The sequence below is a fragment of the Callithrix jacchus genome, chromosome 10 (assembly GCF_049354715.1).
Source record: "Callithrix jacchus isolate 240 chromosome 10, calJac240_pri, whole genome shotgun sequence".
NCBI classification, from domain to species: domain Eukaryota; kingdom Metazoa; phylum Chordata; class Mammalia; order Primates; family Cebidae; genus Callithrix; species Callithrix jacchus.
The window spans coordinates 111544219-111566625 of NC_133511.1; the positions used below are offsets into that span (position 1 = coordinate 111544219).

The 22407-nt window shown below is 41.3% G+C and overlaps 1 protein-coding gene across 8 annotated transcripts in view; it reads right to left on the bottom strand.

Moving 5' to 3' along the window:
* AMBRA1 (autophagy and beclin 1 regulator 1) overlaps nucleotides 1-22407 on the bottom strand; it is a 205002-nt gene that overhangs the window by 125094 nt on the left and 57501 nt on the right. For 2 of the 8 annotated variants that reach the window (XM_035262524.3, XM_035262517.3), the window contains 2 exons: nucleotides 4833-4919; nucleotides 317-496 (listed from right to left, as the gene is read on the bottom strand). The exons of 2 other annotated variants lie outside the window; for them this stretch is intronic. In XM_035262524.3, the coding sequence (XP_035118415.1) occupies nucleotides 317-496; nucleotides 4833-4919 (267 nt within the window). The remainder of the gene's footprint in view (nucleotides 1-316; nucleotides 497-4832; nucleotides 4920-22407) is intronic. 4 more of the 8 variants (XM_035262525.3, XM_035262521.3, XM_078340929.1 and 1 more) reach the window with 2 other exon arrangements.

Consider the following 22407-nt stretch of genomic DNA (forward strand, 5'->3'; position numbering starts at 1 on the left):
TTCCACGGTCACTGTACATGCACAAGGTAAATAATGTTGCCGGAGGGGCAGCAGCCACCATCCTCTGGCGCTCTGGCCTAGGGCCCAATGGGCGGTCTCTGTTCTTGGGCTCCAGTGAATCAGCAAGGCAACTGCCAGAGGTGGGAGTGCTCTGGGCATCTTAACCCTCTCTCCCTCACCCCATCCTGTTACTCATAAATAATAACCGAGGAGCTGGGAGCAAGAACATCCACCATTGTCGCTCTGACAGTGGCCAACATGGAAGCACTCCAAGCTTGAGAGGAGAGAGAAGAAAGCAAGCTGAGTATGTACTTACTCAAAGTCCTCAAATTCCAAGTCGGTTCCCTCTACTGATGGACCCTGGTTGTCTGAGGAAGAGGAGGAGGTGGAAGAACGGAGACGGTTCTGTTGGTAGCGCATGGAGCGCTGGCGAATACTGTCTCTCCTTGAGAGATACTGGATCATCCTCTGGGCGTAGTATGCAGCAGGAGATAATCTGAGAGAGACAGAGATGGACAAACACAAACTAGCACTAATGTGGGGAATACTGTGAAAGGCAGTCAATCCAGCTCTCCCATGGCATCTCCCTGCTGAGGTGAACACCAGAGACATGAAAATTAAAGGGCATTTAACTCACCAGGAGGTTTGCACTGCAGAATATGCTTATCGGATTATCGCCAGTGTTTCTATTCTGAGATAAGGCAAACAGGTGGCTTAACCAGACATCTTCTGAGGAAGAGCTGTCCCTCCCCAAGAGAATAACACTGGACCTTTCCTTCTAGCTTCTTAAGGTACACTTTTAGCTCCTCAGGGTGCTCTTGACACAGAGCTGTGCTCATTCACAGCTTTTCCTTGATCACCATCCATACACAAAATGGAAGATATGAAAGGGACCTGAGCAATTATCTACCATCTTGTTTTATAGATGAGAAAAGAGGCCAGGAGATGGTAAGCCTAAGACGATTAAAGAAGGCCTCCACAGGTATCTTCCCCAGGACTTCTTTCTTCTCCAACATGTATACATAGCTCCGGATTTGTCCTACCTCCTTAGAATGATCTCTTGGAATCTCTTTTTTCTCCCTTCCGGATTAATCATAGATATTTATAACATGGGAAAAAATTCAGAACTGAGATTGAGAATAAAATATACTTGGGAGAACAGAAAATCTAACAGAAAAACTTAAAAGAGATTATTTTCTATTTCTTACAATCAGAGCATCAGAGGCTACGTGGGCACTGGGCAATATGGAAGGTGACAGTTGTTCACCTTTTTTCTCCCTTATGATGGCAATCCTGTAAATAATTAGTCCAGCTCTATATTCTTTAAACTATGGCTTCAATAGTAACTACTCCGTGAAAACTTCCAGAGTCCCCTACAGTCCTCCACATTGCCTTCTCAAGTTTTCTGCCATCTCTCACAACGCTGTTCTATAATTTCATGCTATGGACTGAAAACATGAGAGGGACAGTAACAGAAAAATGTTTTCTATGATAATATTAAATGGATTACTAAAAAATTTCAAGACTAAAAGCATGCCCCAGGCACACGCTGACTCAATAACTCCACTAGAAACTTTATCCCACAGAAACACACAAGGTTACAAAGATATATATAAGAAAGTTCATTTGCAATATTGTAAGCATTAGTGAAAAAAACTGGGAAGTAACCCACATGCCCAGCAACAAATTAAATAAATTATTAATACAACCATACAAAGAAACACCAGGTAGCAATTAAAGAGACTAAATTATTTCTACATACACACAAGGAAAGTCCTCTAAAATAAAATCTTAAGTGGGAGAAAAATTGAAGAACGGTCTGTATACACTAATATATATACAAAAATATGTTGCTGTTACTAGGAAAAAACACTATAAGGGGGCACAGAAATCCTAATGAGGATTCCTGGGACTTCAGTATTTTATATACTTCTATAATGTTTGAATATAAAAGGAGAAAAGCATAGATCTTCAGTTTTTTAATGGAAATCTGAAAAAAAACTGATTAAGAATGAAAATAGAAACAGTTATAGAAATAGGAACGGTTATATCCAAATGGTACAAAAAATATTGGCAAATATCTTGCGAAGAGGTCCTCAGTAAATCTACAACTACAGTCAACTGCTAGAGGAACATAGGCTGCCTCTGAAATGTCTGGCATCATAGGTGGTATCCTTCTGGCCAACCAGCAAATGGAATTCCCAAGCAGACCAGCTAACAATCTTTTGAACTCAAAAGTCTGTTTTACAGAATGATGTGCTGCAGTGAACACCAATGAGTCAGTATTATAACATCTTTGTATAGCAAGCAGGCATGGGAGGCACAGATGCCTTGGCCAAGAGAATCAGAGAACAAGAGCTAGTTCCTAAAACCCTCAACTGGAGGAACTTTCGTTATCTGTTTGAGCCCCTGTTCCCATGCATTTTGCAAAAGATGAATCACAGAATCCTAAATTTTCAACCAACAGAAGTCAGTGTTCATGCATTGTTCTTATATCTGCCTGATGTGCAGAACTCTTCCAGCAGAAATCAAGCATCGTTGGACTAGAAAAGAACATAAAAGGAGAAAATTTTCAAGAGGAGAAAGAAGACCCTTTTATTTGGAACCAATTCTGAAAAGTGATCATAAGTACTCACTTTATAGACTATCCTAAGTAATGGAAAAAAAATATTATTGGTGACAGAGGTAGACATATGTTGATGCTGCTGATAATAAAAAGGCTGCCCTTTTATATAGGGGCATAGGAATTCCCCAAGCTATGAAACTATAGATTAATGGTTTAAAAAGGATTCCTGTCACAATTATCAAATATAATTGTCCTTTTAGATATACAGAGGGAAGCTAAGGATCTGAATGCTGAGGAGGTTGTTTCACTAAGGCCCTGACCTATACATAGTGTTATAGGGTGAAGCCTACAAGAAGAAAGAAACTCAACAACCAGTAATGAGGTAGTAACAATCATCCTCCCACAAAGAGCTAGAAAATCATCAAACAACCCTGAAGTCTTCCAAGTGAATATTTTAAATGTTTAAATAAACCCTTAAATTTTCTTCAAGGAAAAATACTTCCCTCTCCAAAAAAAAAAAAAAAAAAACCTATTTTGTGTTCAAAGAAAAACTGTAAAAATACCAATACCACAAAGTATGACACTTTCTGTGATAAAGATCACAGTAGGATAAATAACAGATTTATTACATAAAAGGAGGGGAAATCACAGTCTTTAAGTATCCTTGTAGAACATTGTCTGCCAGGTTAAAAGTTCTGGGGATGAGATGCCTATTGCTGTCTTTCTTGAAAGAACTTACTCTATTTCAGTGCTTCAAAGTAATTAATTCATATGAAACATTCCTTTCCCTTATATTTAGGGTGTATAATCCTCAAATATCATTAGAGACTCACATAAACTTCCTAGCTTCGCTCATCATCTAAGGTGCCTGCCTGTTTTAAAGTCCTCAATCCCTATGTTCCCTGATCCTTCTTAGGTTTGTATTTTCTAGGGCGTGGAAAAGGAACTAAGAGAATAATGGAGAATCTTTATTTACACCAGTATCTCAGAAAGAATGCTAGTGTCATGACATAACTGTGGCAACAACAAAATCACTTAATATTCCTGGAATCAATTTGGTTTAAAGGTTTTCCCAGGCAGACCTAAAATTCTTAATCTAGAGCAAAATTCATTTTGTTTCTTTTACCTAACCTACACCGCTAACCTGCCAACCCCACAATTATAAATTACCATTTTCTTTTGGCAAAGCCTCATAATGTGCTCTAGAGTTGCTTAAATAACGTGCCTTTTTAGATCACTAACAGAATCCATATATCTGGCTGTGGTGGATAAATGTCATATTCATCAATATGCCACCCTTGGTCCTCAGTTATCAGCATCAGTGAAAGGAAGACCTTGAACTCACTGAAATAATTTTTGTTTTATTTTTTATCTCTTCAGAACTTTTCAAATCTTTTTTTTTTTTTTTGAGACAGAGTCTCTCTGTGTTGCCCAGGCTGGACTGCAGTGGTGCAATGTCAGCTCACTACAATCTCTGCCTCCCTAGTTCAAGTGATTCTCCTGCCTCAGCCTCCCAAGTAGCTGGGACTACAAGTATCTGCCACCACGCCCAGCTAATTTTTTGTATTTTTAGTAGAGATGGGGTTTCACCATGTTGGCCAGGCTGGTCTTGAACTCCTGACCTCAAGTTATCTGCCCGACTCAGCCTCCCAAAGTGCTGGGATTGCAGGCGTGAGCCCCCATGCCCAGTCTCAAATGTCTTCTAATATAAAGACTTGTAAAGCAAGCATTTTAATAAAATGTCAACTTTTTTATCCATTTATTTCTTCTTCGGTCATCTCTTCCTTCGGGCAGTCTCCAAAAATGTCAATACCTGCAGGAGCTTGACTTCCGCCTTTTGATCATCTAAATTCCCTCTCAAATGAAAGCAAATCAAGTTTTTGTTTAATTTGTATATAATTTCCCTATAAATAAAAAGAATTTTGTTCTCCTGTTGGCTGTCCATATGAATGGCAACAGCCTCTCTGGCCAACAGAAAGAGAGTATCCTATGACTGCCTGTGGCCTCCCCAGGTTTCCCTCTAGTACCCCACTTGCAGAAATGAGTCCCAAAGGACATGAGCTCGGTCATAACCCTCTGTCACCAGAGGTACTGTTCACTTACCTGCAACACTTCCCCATCACCTGAACCACCTGTCTCAAAACTGTAACTGAAGAATAAAAGAGCACCAGGACCAGAGAGGCACAGAATGGAGCTTCCAACAGCATGGCAACCCCAAGGGCCGCCCCTCCCCCCCACCTAGTGCCATTTCTCACTTTGGCCTTACCTCGCTGGGTCTGGGTAAATTGGGTGCTCTCTGGATCCTGCTCCATCATAACGGGATAATGAAATGAGGGAAGATTCCAGCAGCCTCCTAGCAGAGATTAAAAAAATGGCAATAATCCCTGTCAATTACCAACTCAGAGGTCATTCATAAGGAAAAATGGGGGAGATACATAACTTCCCCCTTTTGCAGCCAGCTAATGCCTGTTATCTGGGATCACACCCTTCCTGCAAGCTAAGAAGATAGACATAAATAAATGAAGAGCTGCAGAGCCCCACACTGGACATGACCACTGCATTCTGCTGAATACTGCTCTTCAATGAGAAATGAACAAGTGCTTCAGAGACATGATCTTGTTTCTATTTGCAGTACCTCCAGTAAACAAATAGGTTGGGATCAACACAGGAGGGAAAAATTAGGCACACACAGAGATTATCACATAGTGCTAATATGTATCTTGGTGTTCGGTTACTCCATGACATCATCATCCACATCCACTTACTGTCTATTCATTCTGCTCTGCCCATATTTTTTTTTTTGTGAGAATGAGTACTCCTCAGATATAGAACTATAATACTTACATAATCTAGCCCAATCACAAATTCAACTGTTATGTGACACATACATTTTATTGAACACTTTTTGATGCTGAGCACCTTCATATGTATTTCTTTGTTTAAACCTCATCACAACCTAGAAAGATAGGTATGACTATGTAAGTGAGAATACTGGGTCCAGAAGGTAAAGTATATCACTCTATGGCACATAACCATTAAGAGACAGTAACAGGACTCCAGGGAAGGCCTGTCTTAACTCCAAGATGCCTCAAACCTGTATTTTGTATTCCAGGACCTTCCAGGGTCCAGGCAGGAAACAAGTGCATATGTATTCACTGTGATCAATGGAGACTGACAAACAGGAAGGTCTGTGGCCCATCGTTTAGCTCCAGCCAATTGTTACAAAACTAGAATATAGGCTCAGTATTGCTGGCTTTTCCTATTTTTTAAGGAAAGCCAGAAATCTGGACTTTGGCATAAAATCTCGTGATTGTTAAATTTTTGCTACAATTTTTTTTTTTTGGTACAAGGGCCAGTTAGAACACATATGATAAACATGGCCCAGGGGCTCCCTGGTTTGCCATGTCTGACATGGCGCTTCTCAACTCATATGTGCCTTGGCAGCCAATCAAGCTTCTGCCCCAGAACACGTTTCAGAGGAAATGGTCTCAGAGAGAAACGCATATTGTTCCTCTCCAGCAGCATCTCGCCTGCCTCTCCTAGGAACAGGTCCCCGGCTCCCTGCCAGACTCTTCTTTAAAGCAGAGCTGCAGGACAAGGACAGCAGCTACCAATCTTCCCCAATTGATTTAATTCAATTCACTGTTATTAAAACCAGCTGGCTTTAGGTATAGTCATGTGCAGTCACTTTATCTCAGCAACTGGCTTCCCCTAACAGCCTGGGGAAGAAACATAGTGAAGACCCTATCAACCTGGCTTGCAACTTTTCCTGCCCAGGACAACCGACTGTCAAATAATGTATTCTCTCTAGACAAGGCCGATATCCCCACACCTAGACACTTGTAACAATCCTACCACTGAACGGAGAGAACACGACGTTAACCAATGAGGAAGAGAGGAAAGCAGTAAAATACATCTCTCTGGTTGAAAGACTGAATCTTCACTAACAGTACTATGGTTCCAGTGGCAGAAATGCTGTTTCATCAATTCTAAGACATACTTTTTCTTTTCACATTTTAACGTGTCTGAAGTTGGGGTGCATCTTACAATTGTGTGACAGTTTAATTGGGAGAATTTTTTTTCCGAGAGACAGGGTCTGGTTATGTTCGTTATGTTCCATAAGCTGGTCTCAAACTCCCAGCCTCAAATGAACCTCCTGCCTCAGCCTCCTAAAGTCCTGGGATTACAGCCGTTAGTCTCTGTGCCTGGCTATTGGCAGGATTTTTTTCATGATTTCATCGGAACACATAAAATAATGCCATGTCTTTAAATTACAGTATGTGTGGAATAGGTAAGGGTAGTGAGAGGTACATAGTCTGGAGAATAAAAGAAAAGCAAAATTTTGAGACAAGTTTTCAGGTAACTTATGCCATCTTATACAGTACTTTTTTTTTTTTTTTTTTTTTGAGATGGAGTTTCGCTCTTGTTACCCAGGCTGGAGTGCAATGGCCGATCTCGGCTCACTGCAATCTCCGCCTCCTGGGTTCAGGCAATTCTCCTGCCTCAGCCTCCTGAGTAGCTGGGATTACAGGCAGGCGCCACCATGCCCAGCTAATTTTTTGTATTTTTAGTAGAGACGGGGTTTCACCATGTTGACCAGGATGGTCTCGATGTCTTGACCTCGTGATCCACCCGCCTCGGCCTCCCAAAGTGCTGGGATTACAGGCGTGAGCCACCTCGCCTGGCCAGTACTTTTTTTTTTAATAGTACTTATTCATCATTAATAAACCAGTTCTTCAGGAACTGGGTGTGAGCTGACGAATGAAAGCAAGGTCTAAGAACAGCTGATTCTCCTAGAATACCTAGAAGCTTGTTCCACCCTAAAGTGCTCTAGAGTTAGTCCTGAATGTCACTCTGTCCTGTCATATTATCCTCCAAGTGGCCGTTTAGTAAGCTGAGGCCCTTTGGGAAGCAGCATCCTTCGAGTGACCAAAATACATCCTTCTTGGCTGGGCACAGTGGCTCATGCCTGTAATCCCAGCACTTTGGGAGCCTAGGTGGGCAGACTGCCTGAGCTCAGGAGTTCAAGACCAGCCTGGGCAACATGGTGAGACCACATCTCTACTAAAAATACAAAAAATTAGCCAGACGTGGTGGCACACGCCTGTAATCCAGCCACTTGGGAGTCTGAGGCAGAAGAATAACTTGAACCTGGGAGGCAGAGTTGCAGTGAGCTGAGATCACACCTCTGCACTCCAGGCTGGGTGAAAGAGCAAGATTCTATCTCAAAACAAACAAACAAAATTACATCCTTCTTAAGTACTTCTGCCTGGAAATTGATCATGGTAACAGAGGCAAATATTACCCCCACTCTGCTAAAGCAATGACAGTACTGAGTGAAATGGGGTGATTTATCAGAAATGCTGTAAAGGAGATTCCTGATCTGAAGGGTTTGCATTAGATCACTTCAATTTTAATGACTCCATTTTACAGTCCTGCAAAGTCTACTTCCCACCTTAACTTCCTGCCGTAATTAGGAAGATTTCTTTAAGTCAGAATAGAACCAAAATGCTAAGCTTCGTCTCTGGAGACTCTCTGCTGAAGTTCTTTTGGAACATGCATCCCCTGTGCCTACTTACTATAGAATGTGTTGGCATCATTTGCTGCCCAGACAATACAGTGGAACTGGCAAGCCACAGATATATGTCATTTTACTGCTAATACACAAAATCAGGAAAGCCAATCACTGTGAATACACATATACACATCACTGACGAAAGATAAGTTCTTCATAGTTATAATACAAGTACTCTCTGGAGTAAAAATAGGCTTCTCCAATAGGTGTGGAATAAAGAAAAAACTAGAGTTACTAGATGAGCAAACATCATCGCCACCATTCCTAGGAACCTCAAAAAAGAGATCTTTCTTTCCCAGGGTAGCCTGTTACAGAGAGCCCTCAATGGGAAATGGCAGGAGAAAATGGAATTGGGATGGCAGTTCTGCACGTTTTGCTGTGACCACCGCAAATTCAACTTGACTTAAATGATCACAAGAAATCAGGGAGGGCCTAGGAAGAACTCAGACAAGCTTGTTCAGGTTTGAGGCTGCCATCACTGAAGCTGAGGAAAAGAAAAATACAAAAAACAAAACAAATACTTCCTTCTTTTCTCTGCAAGCATGCCTGGTTCATTCTGTACACCACTGGTGTCCAGGTGAAGTATACCAGGGGTTGTACTATTTGATCCACTGGACAGCAAGGGGAAAATATTACAACTTCTGCTATATAATATATAATCATAACACATGGATTACTCCAAAGCATTTTATTAATAAGGTGCTTTTTTGTTTTTTTTTAAGTCTGAAGGCCACTGCTCTTTCCAACTATACATTACTTTAAGAATACTGAATACTTGGGCAGGTGCAGTGGCTCTTGCCTGTAATCCCAACACTTTGGGAGGCCAAGGCTAGGAGTTCAAAACCAGTCTGGCCAATACAGTGAAACCCCATCTCTCCTAAAAATACAAAAATTAGCCAGGCGTGGTGGCATGTGCCTGTAGTCCCAGCTACTCAGGAGACTGAGGCAGGATAATCACTTGAACCCAATTAATTCTGGAGGCAGAGACTGCAGTGAGCCAAGACCACACACTGCATTCCAGCCTGGGTAATAGAGTGAGCCTCAAAAAACAAAAAAAATGGAATACTTAAAAAATGGGATAACTTTAAATATTTTTTAAAAACTATACACAAATACAAGCATACCCATATTCATATATATATAGAGAGAGAAAAGAGAATCATAAAGAAAATGGGGTAAAATGTTAACATTTAGAGAATGTGGGTGAAGGGTACATGGGAATCCTCTGTACTATTTTTGCAACTTTTCTGCAAGTCTGACATTATTTCAAAATAAAAAAAGAAAAACATACAACATACAAAAATCTTAAAATACTGAAAAGCAAGAGACAGCCATTTGTTTTCAAAAAAATTACTTCGTAAAAAGGATTTCTTCAAATAGCAACTTGCCCTAATGCTCTAAAGCAGGTGTGGTACACTACAGGCCCAGAGTCAGCTATCTTCCTTTGTAAATAAAGTTTTAATTGAACACAGCCATATCCATTCATTTACATATTACCTGTGGCTGCTTTGGAGCTAGCAAGACAGCACTGAAGAATCCAGATTGAGACAAGCTTAAAATATCTACTGCCTAGCCCTTTATAGAAAATGTTTGCCCACCCTAGCTCTAAAATATTTGCTTAAATAAAATCATTTAAATGATAAGTAGAGTTACTACGGACAGAACAAAAAATAACTTGAAATCAAAGTATTGTACACTAGAAAAAACCATCAAAAATGAATATTAAGTCCTGCTAAAATCATAATAGGCACACGATTCAAGCTGTAAAATGTCTAACACTTGAAAATGAATACAACTATTTTTCTTTCCCTGATTAATATTCTGAATTATGTGCAAAGAGGTTCCCTGTATCAGCTGCAGTCTCTATCACTAGGAATACAATTTTTAAAACAGTCAAAGAAAGCTCTGGAAAAGAAAAAAAAGGGGTCGGAGCATATCAACTGAAAGAAAAGAACTTTCACTTCATTATTTTATTTTACTTTCCTTTATTTCATTTCATTTCATTTTTTGAGAGAGGGTCCCTGTTGCCCAGGCTGGAGTGTGGTGGTGCAATCACGGCTCACTGCAACTTCTGCTACCCAGGTTCAAGCGATTCTCCTGCCTCAGCCTCCCAAATAGGTGGGACTATAGGCATATACCACCATGCCTGGCTAATTTTTGTATTTTTAGTAGAGATGGGGTTTCACCATGTTGGCCAGGCTGGTCTTAAACTCCTGGCCTCAAGTGATCCATTGGCCTTAGCCTCCCAAAAAACTGGGATTATAGGCCTGCCCCTTCACTTCAAAATCGGTGGCTATCAGGGTTGAGAAGCAGAAAGTTTGGGTACCAGTCCATATGAAATAAACCAGTGAGAACTCCTTCTTACTAAACAATTACACCCTGAAGATATCCTTTTAATTGGTTGTCAGATCACAGAGAAAACTCAATATCCTAAAGCAAACAAACATGTTCAGACTTTCTCCAACCACTGGAAACAATCAATTGCTAGAACTCTTTGGCCTCTACTGTTAGGGAATGCTGGCTCCCAGAAGGTAAGGTGCCACTGGTGACCCATGCCTAATGAGTAACTTCATAGCCTCGCTTAAATGCCTGAATAGCAACTGCTATTCCCATCCAGAAGAGCCAAAGCCCAATTAAAAGCTCCCTTCTGCCTAGAAAATAAAATCCAGATTCCTCAGCAGGGCATTAGGTAGTCAGGCTTTGCAGCCAAACTTCTCATTCCTTTTGGATATACTATATGCTCTAGTCCAGTGGTTTACAAACTTTTTGGTCCCAGGACTCCTTTAACACCCTTACAAATTATGAGGATCCTAAAGAGATTTCATATGTATCAGTTTCAGCTATCAATATTTAATTCCAACTTATTGAAATTAAAAGTGAAATAATTTTAATACACAAGCAAACATTCAATTAGCCATCAGGATGATAGCCTCATTACATGTCATGTATCCTCTAGAAAACACTGTATACTTGAGAAAGAATGAGACTGAAAAACACAAAGAATGTCTCAGCATCATTGTAAAAATAATTTTTGCTTTGGGGATCCACTGTTCTAGCTAAACTAAACACACCCTCACTAATCCACCTATGTTATTTATCTTGGCAATTTCTTCTTTCTCGAAAGTTCCTCTTCCTTATTATTGACTGTAAAAAGCCTTCAAACCTCAAATACCTGACTCCTCCAGCCAGAAGTCCACCTTCTCTTCCTCAGTGCCCCATAGCATTTTGTACCTCTCTTAAGAGGACTTCTCAAATCACCCAGTAACTTCTATGTATGTCTTGTCTTTGCTACTGGACTAGAACCTACATGAAAGCAGGTACTGGATCCAAGTCATCTTTTTATCACCATCAAAACTCACATCCTAAGTAACATGTAACAGGAGGCCGACAAATATCTAAGTGATGAATCAGCAGGCCTAACTAGACTTGGAAGAATAAGCAAGAAGACAGATCTGGTTGCCCCTCACTAGCCCCATGACTCTCAGACAAGGTTGCTAGATGCCCAAAAACTCACACTAAAACTCCTGAAGGAACAAGGTTTTCAGAAACTGCTTATATCACCCTCATCCCCTCTGGTCACTTATGCTGCTCAGGTTAAAGTGCTGACAAAGTCGTCCTGATAAATGCAGTGCAGCCTGGTCCCTGAGAGGCTCATTAAATTAAAAAGTCAGAGGCTGGCTACTTGCCTGGGAAACTACCACTGATGCTCCTGGACTGTATATTGCCAAAAGAGACCCCCACAGGGGGAAAGAGGGCAGTGTTTGCCAGGGGGTGAAGAGGCAGGAGGCCAAATAAACTGGAATGCACTGTGGCTTTCTTCATTTCTGAATCTTGCTCTGCAAGTCTCCAATCTCTGCCTTGGCGCATGCCTGGGCTGGGAAATGACAAGCCCTTATTCTTTGTAAAAAGTAATTGTGTGTTCTGAAATGACACCTCTATTATGATTTTCAAATTGACATCTCTGTTCTAATGCAGAGGCATCTAAGCCTCCCCATTTCACACACTAGCAATTATCGTTTAAGTTATCCAATGATAGGCATTCATCTGACTGCTGCAGGGGCCCCTAGTTTGAGGGGTGCACTTAAAGCATGCGATGCAGCTGCCAGCAGAGACTGGCAGGCAATTCCGGCTCCTGATGTGGGGTGGGCCAAGGCAAGGGGCACTGCTATAAGGCTAACCTCAGGAAAAAAATAGACATATTACAGAAAGACACCACAGTGCCTATAGTGTCGATTAGCCTTATTTTACTATAAACAACTTAAGAGTGCAAAACAATGCCTTTCACCAGGAAAGCTTAAAAACATCTTTACAAAACATTAATGTATTCCTCAGTGCCTCTGGGCAGTGATCGGTAGATGGCAAAACATGAGAGCACAACATAATCACAGACAGCAAAAGGGAAGAAGCTGGAAACAGAATGTATACATAGTGTGCAATCACGTATCTAGTGCTGCGAAAGTCTTGTCTGAAAAGTCAGTCAGTTCCCTCTGGGAACATATGACCCTCTGCTAACTCTCTGGTGGGTAGTTATTTTTAATATATTTCTAAGATGCTTGGTTGGCCCTATGCTTAGCTCCCATATACCCTCAACACATTAGACTATAGTTATAAAACTTGAATGTATGATTTAAAAAACTCACTTTTGTTAGCAAGTAAACTGAAAAGCCCAAGCCGATCTACATGGACATCTTTACTTGGTATCCAAATCTATTTCTCTGGAAGACTTGGGAGGTCTGCTCACAGACCATAGACTTTTTTTAACCAGGAATTTGGAATCAGAGGCTTTTCACCAGAGGATGAGTAAGGCCAAATCTATGAAAGGTCCACAGCTAGTTTTGATGCCACATGCACACAGCCCCCACATGCAACAGGTGGGGTATATAGGGTTAGATTTTAAGAGGCAGTACATCATAATTCACTGATTTTCCCCTGGAATTTACAGAATTCCATAATCCTGAATTCTTAGCTCATTTTATTCAGAAGCATAGACAAATCCTTAAAAGTCCACCTCCAGGCCCACTAAGTCTACAAAGAATATACTGGTAGAATAATTTATTGCTGTGATACTAGCAAACCTGTGAAGGTCTTATAAGACATTTTTTCACATTCACATTTCTGACCTGAAACTTTAAAAACCCTTGACCAAGGCCATTCATTAAGAAGTGACAGGCTCTTGACCCTGGTATACTGTAAACACTATATAATAGGAAGTAAAATCTTAGGACCAGTATCACAAAGGCAAAGTGAGTTAGTACATGAAACCTCAAGGGAATGAGGGAAAAGCAAAGCACAGTGCGGGGTGTTTATTAACCAGAGAGGCAAAGAGGCGCTTTCCTGGCTCCTATCTGTCCATGGGATGAGGTTTCTAGAATCTGCAGAAATATGAGGGCAGAGACTATAGCTGGGACCCCAAACAATCCACTGTTAGCCCTTGAGCTAACACAAAGCTCAGAGTACAATCATTTTTCTTATATCCAAGGTTCATTCTGAATTGCTTCTCTTAGTGACATTCGATTTCACTGATTCGCCTCTGGAGATGTACTACTTGTCCTTCCACCCTGATCGTGACTTCAGCAACCATCCTGGTTCCTTTTGGACTCAGCATCTGACTCTACTGAAATAATTTCTCCACCATTTCCCCTCTGTCTAGACAACATGAAATTGTCATAAATGACACCTAAAGTACAATTAGTAGAGAAACTGCAATTTCCACTCTCCTCCCCCGTTCCTCCAGCATGTCAATCAATACTACCCTGATGAAGATTAACTCTGTAAAGTCTGGAAGCCATTTAATCCCCAGCTTGCTAAAAATTATGCATTCTCCCCTCTACTATAATTAGAAGATGTAGATTGCTTTCTTTTTACTAGCACTAATGGCTGTAATCTCAGAGTTCTGAATACCTGCTAAATCGATACCTGTGTAAAAAGTCCTTACAAACACCACTTTACCCAGCTGCACTTTATTTAGAAAAGTCAGAGACAAAAGACAAAAGATAAGGCAAAAGAGGAGAGAGGCAATGAGAGAAAGATAGGACGCAAGACCACCAGAACCAGGCAGTACTAATATTCACTATCCTAAGATGGTTTGAAGTCACTGCCAGTTCCTTATGAGATGTCAAAATTTTATTTTTATTTTTATTTTTTTGAGATGGAGTTGCACTCTTGTTGCCCAGGTTAGAGTGCAAAGGCACAATCTCGGCTCACTGCAACCTCCATCTCCTGGGTTCAAGCAATTCTCCTTCCCCAGCCTCCCAAGTAGCTGGGAGGCATGTGCCACCACACCCAGTTTATTTTGTATTTTTAGTAGAGATGGGATTTCACTATGTTGATCAGGCTGATCTCAAACTCCTGACTTCAGATGATCCGCCCACCTCGCCTCCCAAAGTGCCTGGATTACAGGTGTGAGCCACAATGCCTGGCCTAATGTCATATTTTTAAAAACCAGCAAGATCAAAGGACAACAAATCATGAAATAATTTACCAGTGCTTTTCAAGGAAAGTAGGAATCCCCCACCCCCACCCCGGCAAATGTGGCAATGTCTGGTGACATTTTTGGTTGTTGTTTCTGGGTGCCAGAGCACTACTGGCATTTAGTAGGTGAAGGCCAGGAATAGTGCTAAGCATCCCACAATGCACAGGACAGCCTCCCACAGTGAGGAATTACCCAACCCCAAATGTCAATAGTGCTGCTGTTATAAAACCTTCTGACAGATCTTAATGGTCTGAGACTAACCAAGAAAAACCCTAACTAAAATATGAGGCAACTTACTGAATCAGACAAATCGCAGTTTAAATTCCATCTTGTGTCACCTACTAGCTGTGACACCTTGGGCAAGTTCATTATCCTCTGCTTCCATATTTGAGGGGAAATTTCTATTTCACACTGTTATGATTAAGTCAGTCAAGTACAGCAGCCAGTACACAGTCTAATAAACAGCCATTATTATTTTTTCCTTCCTTGGATTACAGCTCTCAGAGTATCTGCAGGGAATATGTAATCCCGGCACTTTGGGAGGCGGAGGCAGGCAGATCACCTGAGGTCAGGAGTCTGAGACCAGCCTGACCAATACAGAGAAACCCCGTCTCTACTAAAAAGACAAAATGAGCCTGGCGTGGTGGGGCATGCCTGTAATTCCAGCTCCTTAGGAGGCTGAGGCAGAAGAATCACTTGAACCTGAGAGGCAGAGGTTGCGGTGAGCTGAGATCACACCATTGCACTCCAGCCTGGACAGCAAGAGCAAAACTCCGGCTCAATCAATCAATCAATAAATAAAATAAACATGGCCTTTAGAGTAGTCAATTTCCAAAGATGGCTCCAAAGAACATCCTCTTGGCATTCTCGCCCTTGTGTGGTCCCCTCCCACTCTGAATCTAGACTGCTCTATCACTAGCTTTAATCAAGAAAATGCAGCAGCTGTGCCAATTCTGGGCCTACCCTTTTAAAATAATTGGCAGCTTCCATTTCCTTCCTCTTAGAGCTTCATTTTTGGAAACCTTAAGCTGCTTTGTAAGAAGGCTGTCCCTGTCATCTACATAGCAAGAGATATTAAAAAAAATAAAAATTAAAAAAAAAAAAAGAAGACGCCTGGCTACTCTGGAGAGGCCATGAGGAGAGAAGAGCCCCTGAGTCTACATGGCGAGGGAGAGAGACCCAGTTTATTCTAACTGGGTCTCCAGATAACTCTAGAGAAAACCCAAGGAAGACCAGCAGAAGAACTTCCCAACTGAGCCCAGTCTACACTCCTTAAAAAAAAACAGGAAAAATAACTGAATTGGTTTTAAGTCAGTAAGTTTTGCAGTGTGGTTTGTTATATATCAATACATGAATAAAATAGTTCCTTATCTTTGTAGAACTTTCAAGCTAGGCACAACAGCAACATTAGAACTAAGTCCACATAGTTTACAGCCATAATCACGTCTCTCCTGCAAGGAACCCTGGCTATCCACTCCCCTCCAAAAAAAGGCATTTGAAAATAGATTGTAAAAAATAAAGCAAGTACAAATTTGCGTACTGTTCCTACAGCATGAAGCCCCTGTACTAGTAAGAAGAGTCAATGTTCGTTTAGAAAGATTTGCGCTCATTCCTACCTCTCAAGGCTCTCCATTTTTCTGAAACAAATTTCTGCCCTGGGTGGGTACTCCCTTTTCAATGTAGAAAATGATCCTATAGTTTGGGAAATTAAGGTTATTTGTGCTCCCTCCTTTATCAAGGAGGAGGAGGCCAGTAGCAGTGACTCACTCCTGTAATCCCTGAACTTTGGGACGTCAAGGCGGAAGGATCACTGGAAGCCAGGAATTCAAGACCAGCCTAGGTACCATAGCAAGACCCTTCTCTACTAAAAATACAAAAATTAACCAGGCATGGTGGTAGGCACCTGTAATCCCAACTACTCAGGAGGCTGAGGTAGGAGAATCGCTTGAACCCAGGAGGTGGAGTTCACAGTGAGCTGAGATTGCGCCACTGCACTCTACCCTAGGTGACAGAGTGGGACTCTGTTTCAAAAAAAAAAAAAAGAGAAAAGGCAAGCTATGGAATGGGAGAAAATATTTGCTAACCATATACCACATAAATGTTTAATGTCCATAATACACAGGGAACTCCTACAACTCAATAACCAAAAAAACCCACAAATAACCATTAAACAATGGGCCAAAGACTTGCATGCATATTTCTCTAATAATGATACACAAATGGTCAACAGCATATGAGAAGATGCTTAACATGACTAATCAGTAGGAAATGGAAATCAAAACCACAATTATTTATCGCCTCATGCCTGTTAGGATGACCACTAAAAAAGAAAAAAAGAAAAAAAAAAAACAGGAAATAACAAGTGCTGACACGGATATGAAGAAGTTGGAACTCTCATGCACTGTTGGTAGGATTGTAAAATGGTTCAGCTGCTATGGAAAACAGTATGGAGGTTCCTCAAACAATTAAAAATAGAACTGCCATATGTCCAGCAATTCCACTTCTGGTTACATATCTAAAAGAATTAAAAACAGGATCTTGAAGAGATATTTGCACACCCATGTTCATTGCAGCATTTTTCAAAATAGCCAAAATGTGGAAGCAGCATAAATGTCCATCAGTAGATGAATGGATAAAGCAAATGTGGTATATACATAGAATGGAATATTATTCAGCCTTTGAAAACAAAGAAATTCTGATACATGTTGTAAGTTTTCTCTTTTTCTTTTTCTTTTGAGATGGTGCCTTGCTTTGTCACCCAGGCTGAAGTGCAGTGGCACAATCTCAGCTCACTGCACCCTCCGCCTCCTGGGTTCAAGCCATTCTCCTACCTCAGCCACCCCTCCGAGTAGCTGGGATTATAGGTGCCCACCACCACAGCCCCCTACTTTTTGTATTTTTAGTACAGACGGAGTTTCACCATGTTGGCCAAGCCAGTCTCGAACGCCTGACCTCAAGCGATCCACCTGCCTTGGAATCCCAAAGTGCTGGGATTACAGGTGTGAGCCACCACGCCCGGCCACTATGACATATTAATAGATGATCCTTAAGGATGTTATGCTAAGTAAAGTAACCCAATTACAAAAAGACAAATACTGCAAGATCCCATTAATAAGATGTATCTAAAGTGGTAAAACTCACAGAAACAGAAAGCAGAGTGGTAGCTACCAGAAACTTGGGGGGAAGTGGAAAAGGAGTCATTCAAAGGATACAGTTTCAGTCACACAAAATGAAGAGGTTCTAGAGAGCTACTGAACAACAAAGTGTACTGTACACTTTTAAAATTGTTGAAGGTAAATCTATGTTATGTTTTCTACTACAGACACACATACACAAAGATAAAAAGGGTTCAATGTGCCAACAGAACAAAGAAAGGATAAATGCCACGTTGCTGAGGTGAGACGACCCAAGGGGACAGCAAGGAGACAGAGGCAGCAGAAGCTGGGTTACCTCTGTGTAGGGGAGGAAAAAAGCAGAAGAGGCAAAAAAGATTCACACATACTCTCTGATGCAGCAAAGGAAAAGGGCACGATGTTAACAAGCTGCAATTCTCTTTCTATGACAAGCTCATACTTTCAGCTCTGATTCCTTTATTATTACAATTTTCTACTCCTGCTCTAACTTGATTTTAATTTCCTGGCAAGTGACACCCAAGTCATGCGGCCTTTTCATTGGAACCCATCACTCTGTCCAAGGTGCTCTGCAAAAGGTGCAGGCATTCTTCTCCAAGATTTTACATAGTCAATTTACATAGTCCAAAAGAAGGATGCTCTCATACTGCATAATCTGGCATAGCAGAGATCTGCTCACTAAAGTGAGCCTCATCCAGCAAATAAGCTTGGAACCTCCATTTTCCCCCTTTGGAAACAGAAGAGGAGTCTGTTAATTGTTGCTATTTAAAAATCAGGCAGCTTCTCAGGTGAGGGGGCTGTCAGCATGTCAGCCTACAGCAAGCAGGGGGAGCCCCTGCGGGTGAATTAGGCAGGATGGGTGGGGTGGTGGAGAGGGTACTGCAATGACCAGTGCCTCCCCCTGGTGGAGCCAAGTGGTAGGGCACTTGGGAAATATTTACCCACACCTAACTAACCATCAACACATTTTGCTTGAGCTAATGCAATGGCAAGTACACAAAATTGGATTTAAGTAGGAAACATGACATCAGCCTAGCACAGGCCAAGGCATCAAGAAAGCCCATGCCTTGACAAAAGGAGCTGCTGTCCTATTCAATTCCTGCTGACTGTAATGTGGGAATGTGAGCCAGTTTTTTCAACAGAATCCAGATATCTGAATTTATGTGGGAAAAAAAAAAAAAATCAAAATTTTTAGAAACACCGTGAGGCAAACAAACATACTTGAGGACTATTTTGCAATCTCTGGGTTAATGTAACAACAGGCCCACCCATGAAAGCAAAATTTCCTCACACAAACATGTTGTCAGGAATGCTTCCAAGAAAGAACTGAAATAAGATGTACTGGATCCTGCGCCCACCCCCCAACCCCTTCATAAATGTATAAGAAATCCAGGAGGAGGAGAGGACGCTACCTGCACAGTTCTAATGGGCTCGGAACAATTACAATAAGCAAAATATGTTATGCAAACAGAATCCCATACACCTGCTGTTATTGTCTTAGAAAAACCTCCAACGCACACTTTAGAGCACTACTCTGAATAGACACAGTAGAGAAGGGGATCTGAAGCAGGAAGAATGAGTACACGGGAAATTGCTCCCAACATATTTGTAGCATACATACAGACTTCACTGCAGTCCCTGAGTGCTCCAACACCCTGAGCTGACAGAAGCAATTACATCTTTTCATGTTTCAGGGTGTATACAAAGCACACAGCACGCTCTATGCCATTCAGCCCGGAGAGAGGAATGATGAGAAATAATTTAGATCAGCCTAGCAGGTGCTAACATGACCTGCACTGGGGGAAGGGCTGCCTGCCAAGCATACTGCCTGGAGGCCCTGGAGGCTCATGCCCTCCCAACCAGGGCGAGCCGCCTAATTTGCACGCGATTCCCAAGAAAGACAGAAAGTGAGGCTGGAGAACCTTGCTTCAGGCCAGATAGCACAAGAAACAAGTAATTCTTTATGCATTTATGCCTGCTCTTAACCATCAAAGAATCCCATAAGAGCCAATACTTAGAGCATCTAGTCCAAAGGAAAGAGAGAGAACAAGCACAAGTGCAGGAGTCCCCTAACAACCTCTTTGGGGCCCTCACTGTCATAATGCCTTCTATTACTCTAGCACCTGACTCTTCCAAATCACATTCCTATAAAGCAGGAATTGGCGAACTATAGCCTGCAAGCCAAAGCCAGCTATGAATAGTTTTCATAATTTTAAATCACTGAAAAACATCAAAATAATTTTTTATGACTTGTGAAAATTATATGAAAATCACTTTTGTCTCCATAAATAAATTGTTACTAGAACACAGCCATACTCTCATTCATTAATTCATTCATTTATTCGGGACAGAATCTCGCTCTGTAGCCCAGGCTGAAGTGCAATGGCATGATTTCGGCTCACCGCAACCTCCACTTCCCAGATTCAAGCAAGTCTCCTGCCTCAGCCTCCCAAGTAGCTGAGAAAACAGGCACCTGCCACCATGCTGACCAATTTTTCTATTTTTAATAGAGGGGTTTTGCCATGTTGGTCAGGCTGGTCTCAAACTCCTGACCTCAAATAATCCTCCTGCCTTGGCCTCCCAAAGTGTTGAGATTACAGGCGTAAACCACTGAGCAGGCCCACACTCATTCATTTAGATATTGTCTGTGATTGCTTTCATACTACAACAGCAAAGCTGAGTAATTGCAACAGCGACTGTATGGCCTCCAAATCCTAAAATATTTACTATCTTGACCTTTAGAAAAAGCCAATGCCTGATATAGAGGGTAGTGCAGGGAACACACACAGAATTCAGAGGCTCAAACAGAGTGACCTAGTCAAGCAGGTGAGCAACAAGGTAAGAAAGATTAACAGAATGATACCCCTCCTTCCCTCTATCCTCACTGCCATATTGCCAAAGAGAAAACGGGTTGCCTAACCATCCCAATGACAAATGCATTAGATATCTAAATGTTACTGCTGGCTGGGCATGGCGGCTCACACCTGTAATCTCAACACTTTGGTAGGCTGAGCGAAGTGGATCACTTGAGGTTAGGAGTTTGAGACCAACATGGTCAACATGGTGAAACCCTGTCTCTACTAAAAATGCAAAAATTCAGCCAGGCGTGGTATTGGGTGCCTGTAATCCCAGCTACTTGGGAGGCTGGGGCAGGGGAATCACTTGAACACAGGAGGCGAAGGGTTATAGTGAGCCAAGATTGTGCCACTGCACTCTAGCCTGAGCAACAAGACTATGTCTCAAAAATAAATAAGTAAGTAAGTAAACTACTGTCTTATGAAGAGGCAGGAGATGCCTGGATTTTTCCACTTAGTAAGACACAGAAGACTAAGTAGACGAAAGCCAGTATGTATGTGATTATCAGAGATGGAACAGGGCTATGTTTTTCTCATACAAGGGTGTCAGAGAAGAAATGTACACTAACACCTCAAGGTGGCAGTCATTTAGAATTAATAAAACAAAGTTTTTCTCAAAAACTTGAGAAGGAAGCTCCTGAAAACCTGTAGTAGGAAAATTTACTACTGATAAAACTTAAGAGCTTATGAGGAAAAAAAGGTTTAAGAGTTCTCATCTATGAAATAACGTTCAGTTAAATAAAACAGGCAATAGGAAATACTTTATATATCTTATATTAGTAATAATGAATACTACACAATTAATTTTCATTTACCACTAACAATGCTCATATTCTTGGGCACTAGCAATTCCACGTCTAGAACTTCATCTTCTAAAAACGCTCAAGTACGCAAAGATCCTGCAACACTGTAAAAAAGAAAAAAAAACATGGCCAACATGGTAAAACCCCGTCTCTACTCAAAATACAGAAATTATCCAGGTGTCGTGGCACACACCTGTCATCCCAGCTATTGGGGAGGCTGAGGCACAAGAATCATTTGAACCAGAGTGGTGGAGGCTGCAGTGAGCCAAGAGCGTACCAAGGCACTCCCGCTTGGGCTACAAAGCAAGACTCTGTCCCAAAAGAAAAAAAAAGGAAAAGAATTAAAATAAACGGAAAAATGTGTTTTCATTAGCATAGAAAAAAATTCTGGAATTAACACATGCACAAATTGTTAATAGCAGATCTCTGAGCAGTGGCTTTGAGAGGATACTCAATTTCTATAATCGCACATTTCTGTAATGTTTGTTTTTTACAAATGAATTGGCAATAGTTTTGTAAGCAGCAAAAACACAGGCATTTCGTTTCCATTTATGATCTCTTGTTTACTATAAATTTTTCAAGCTCTCTCTTCCTCAGTTTCAATAACATGCCTTCTTATTTGGAGGTTGGGGAAGAGTGGAGGGGCTTTGTTGCGGGTAATATGTCTGCTGAGAGAACTGATTCATTCATTCACTCATTTGTTCACCCATTTATCAGTTCTTCATCCAAACATTTAAGGCCTCTTTTATTCTGACAGAATCAGTCACTCCTCCTTGGTTTTCAACACAGTCTCAAGACACAAATCAAACTAAATGCGTGTGGAGTTGGCCTAGCTTTAATTTACCCTACTTAGCTCCTAGGTCTATTCTCAACCAGCAGCCACAGTTATCTTTTTAAAATATAAGATCGTGCTACTCCACTTCTGATGGCTTCCCAAATCTCTCAAAGGAAGAGGAAAAAAAAAAAATCCCTTAAATGGCTTAGAAGACCCTGCATAATCTCATC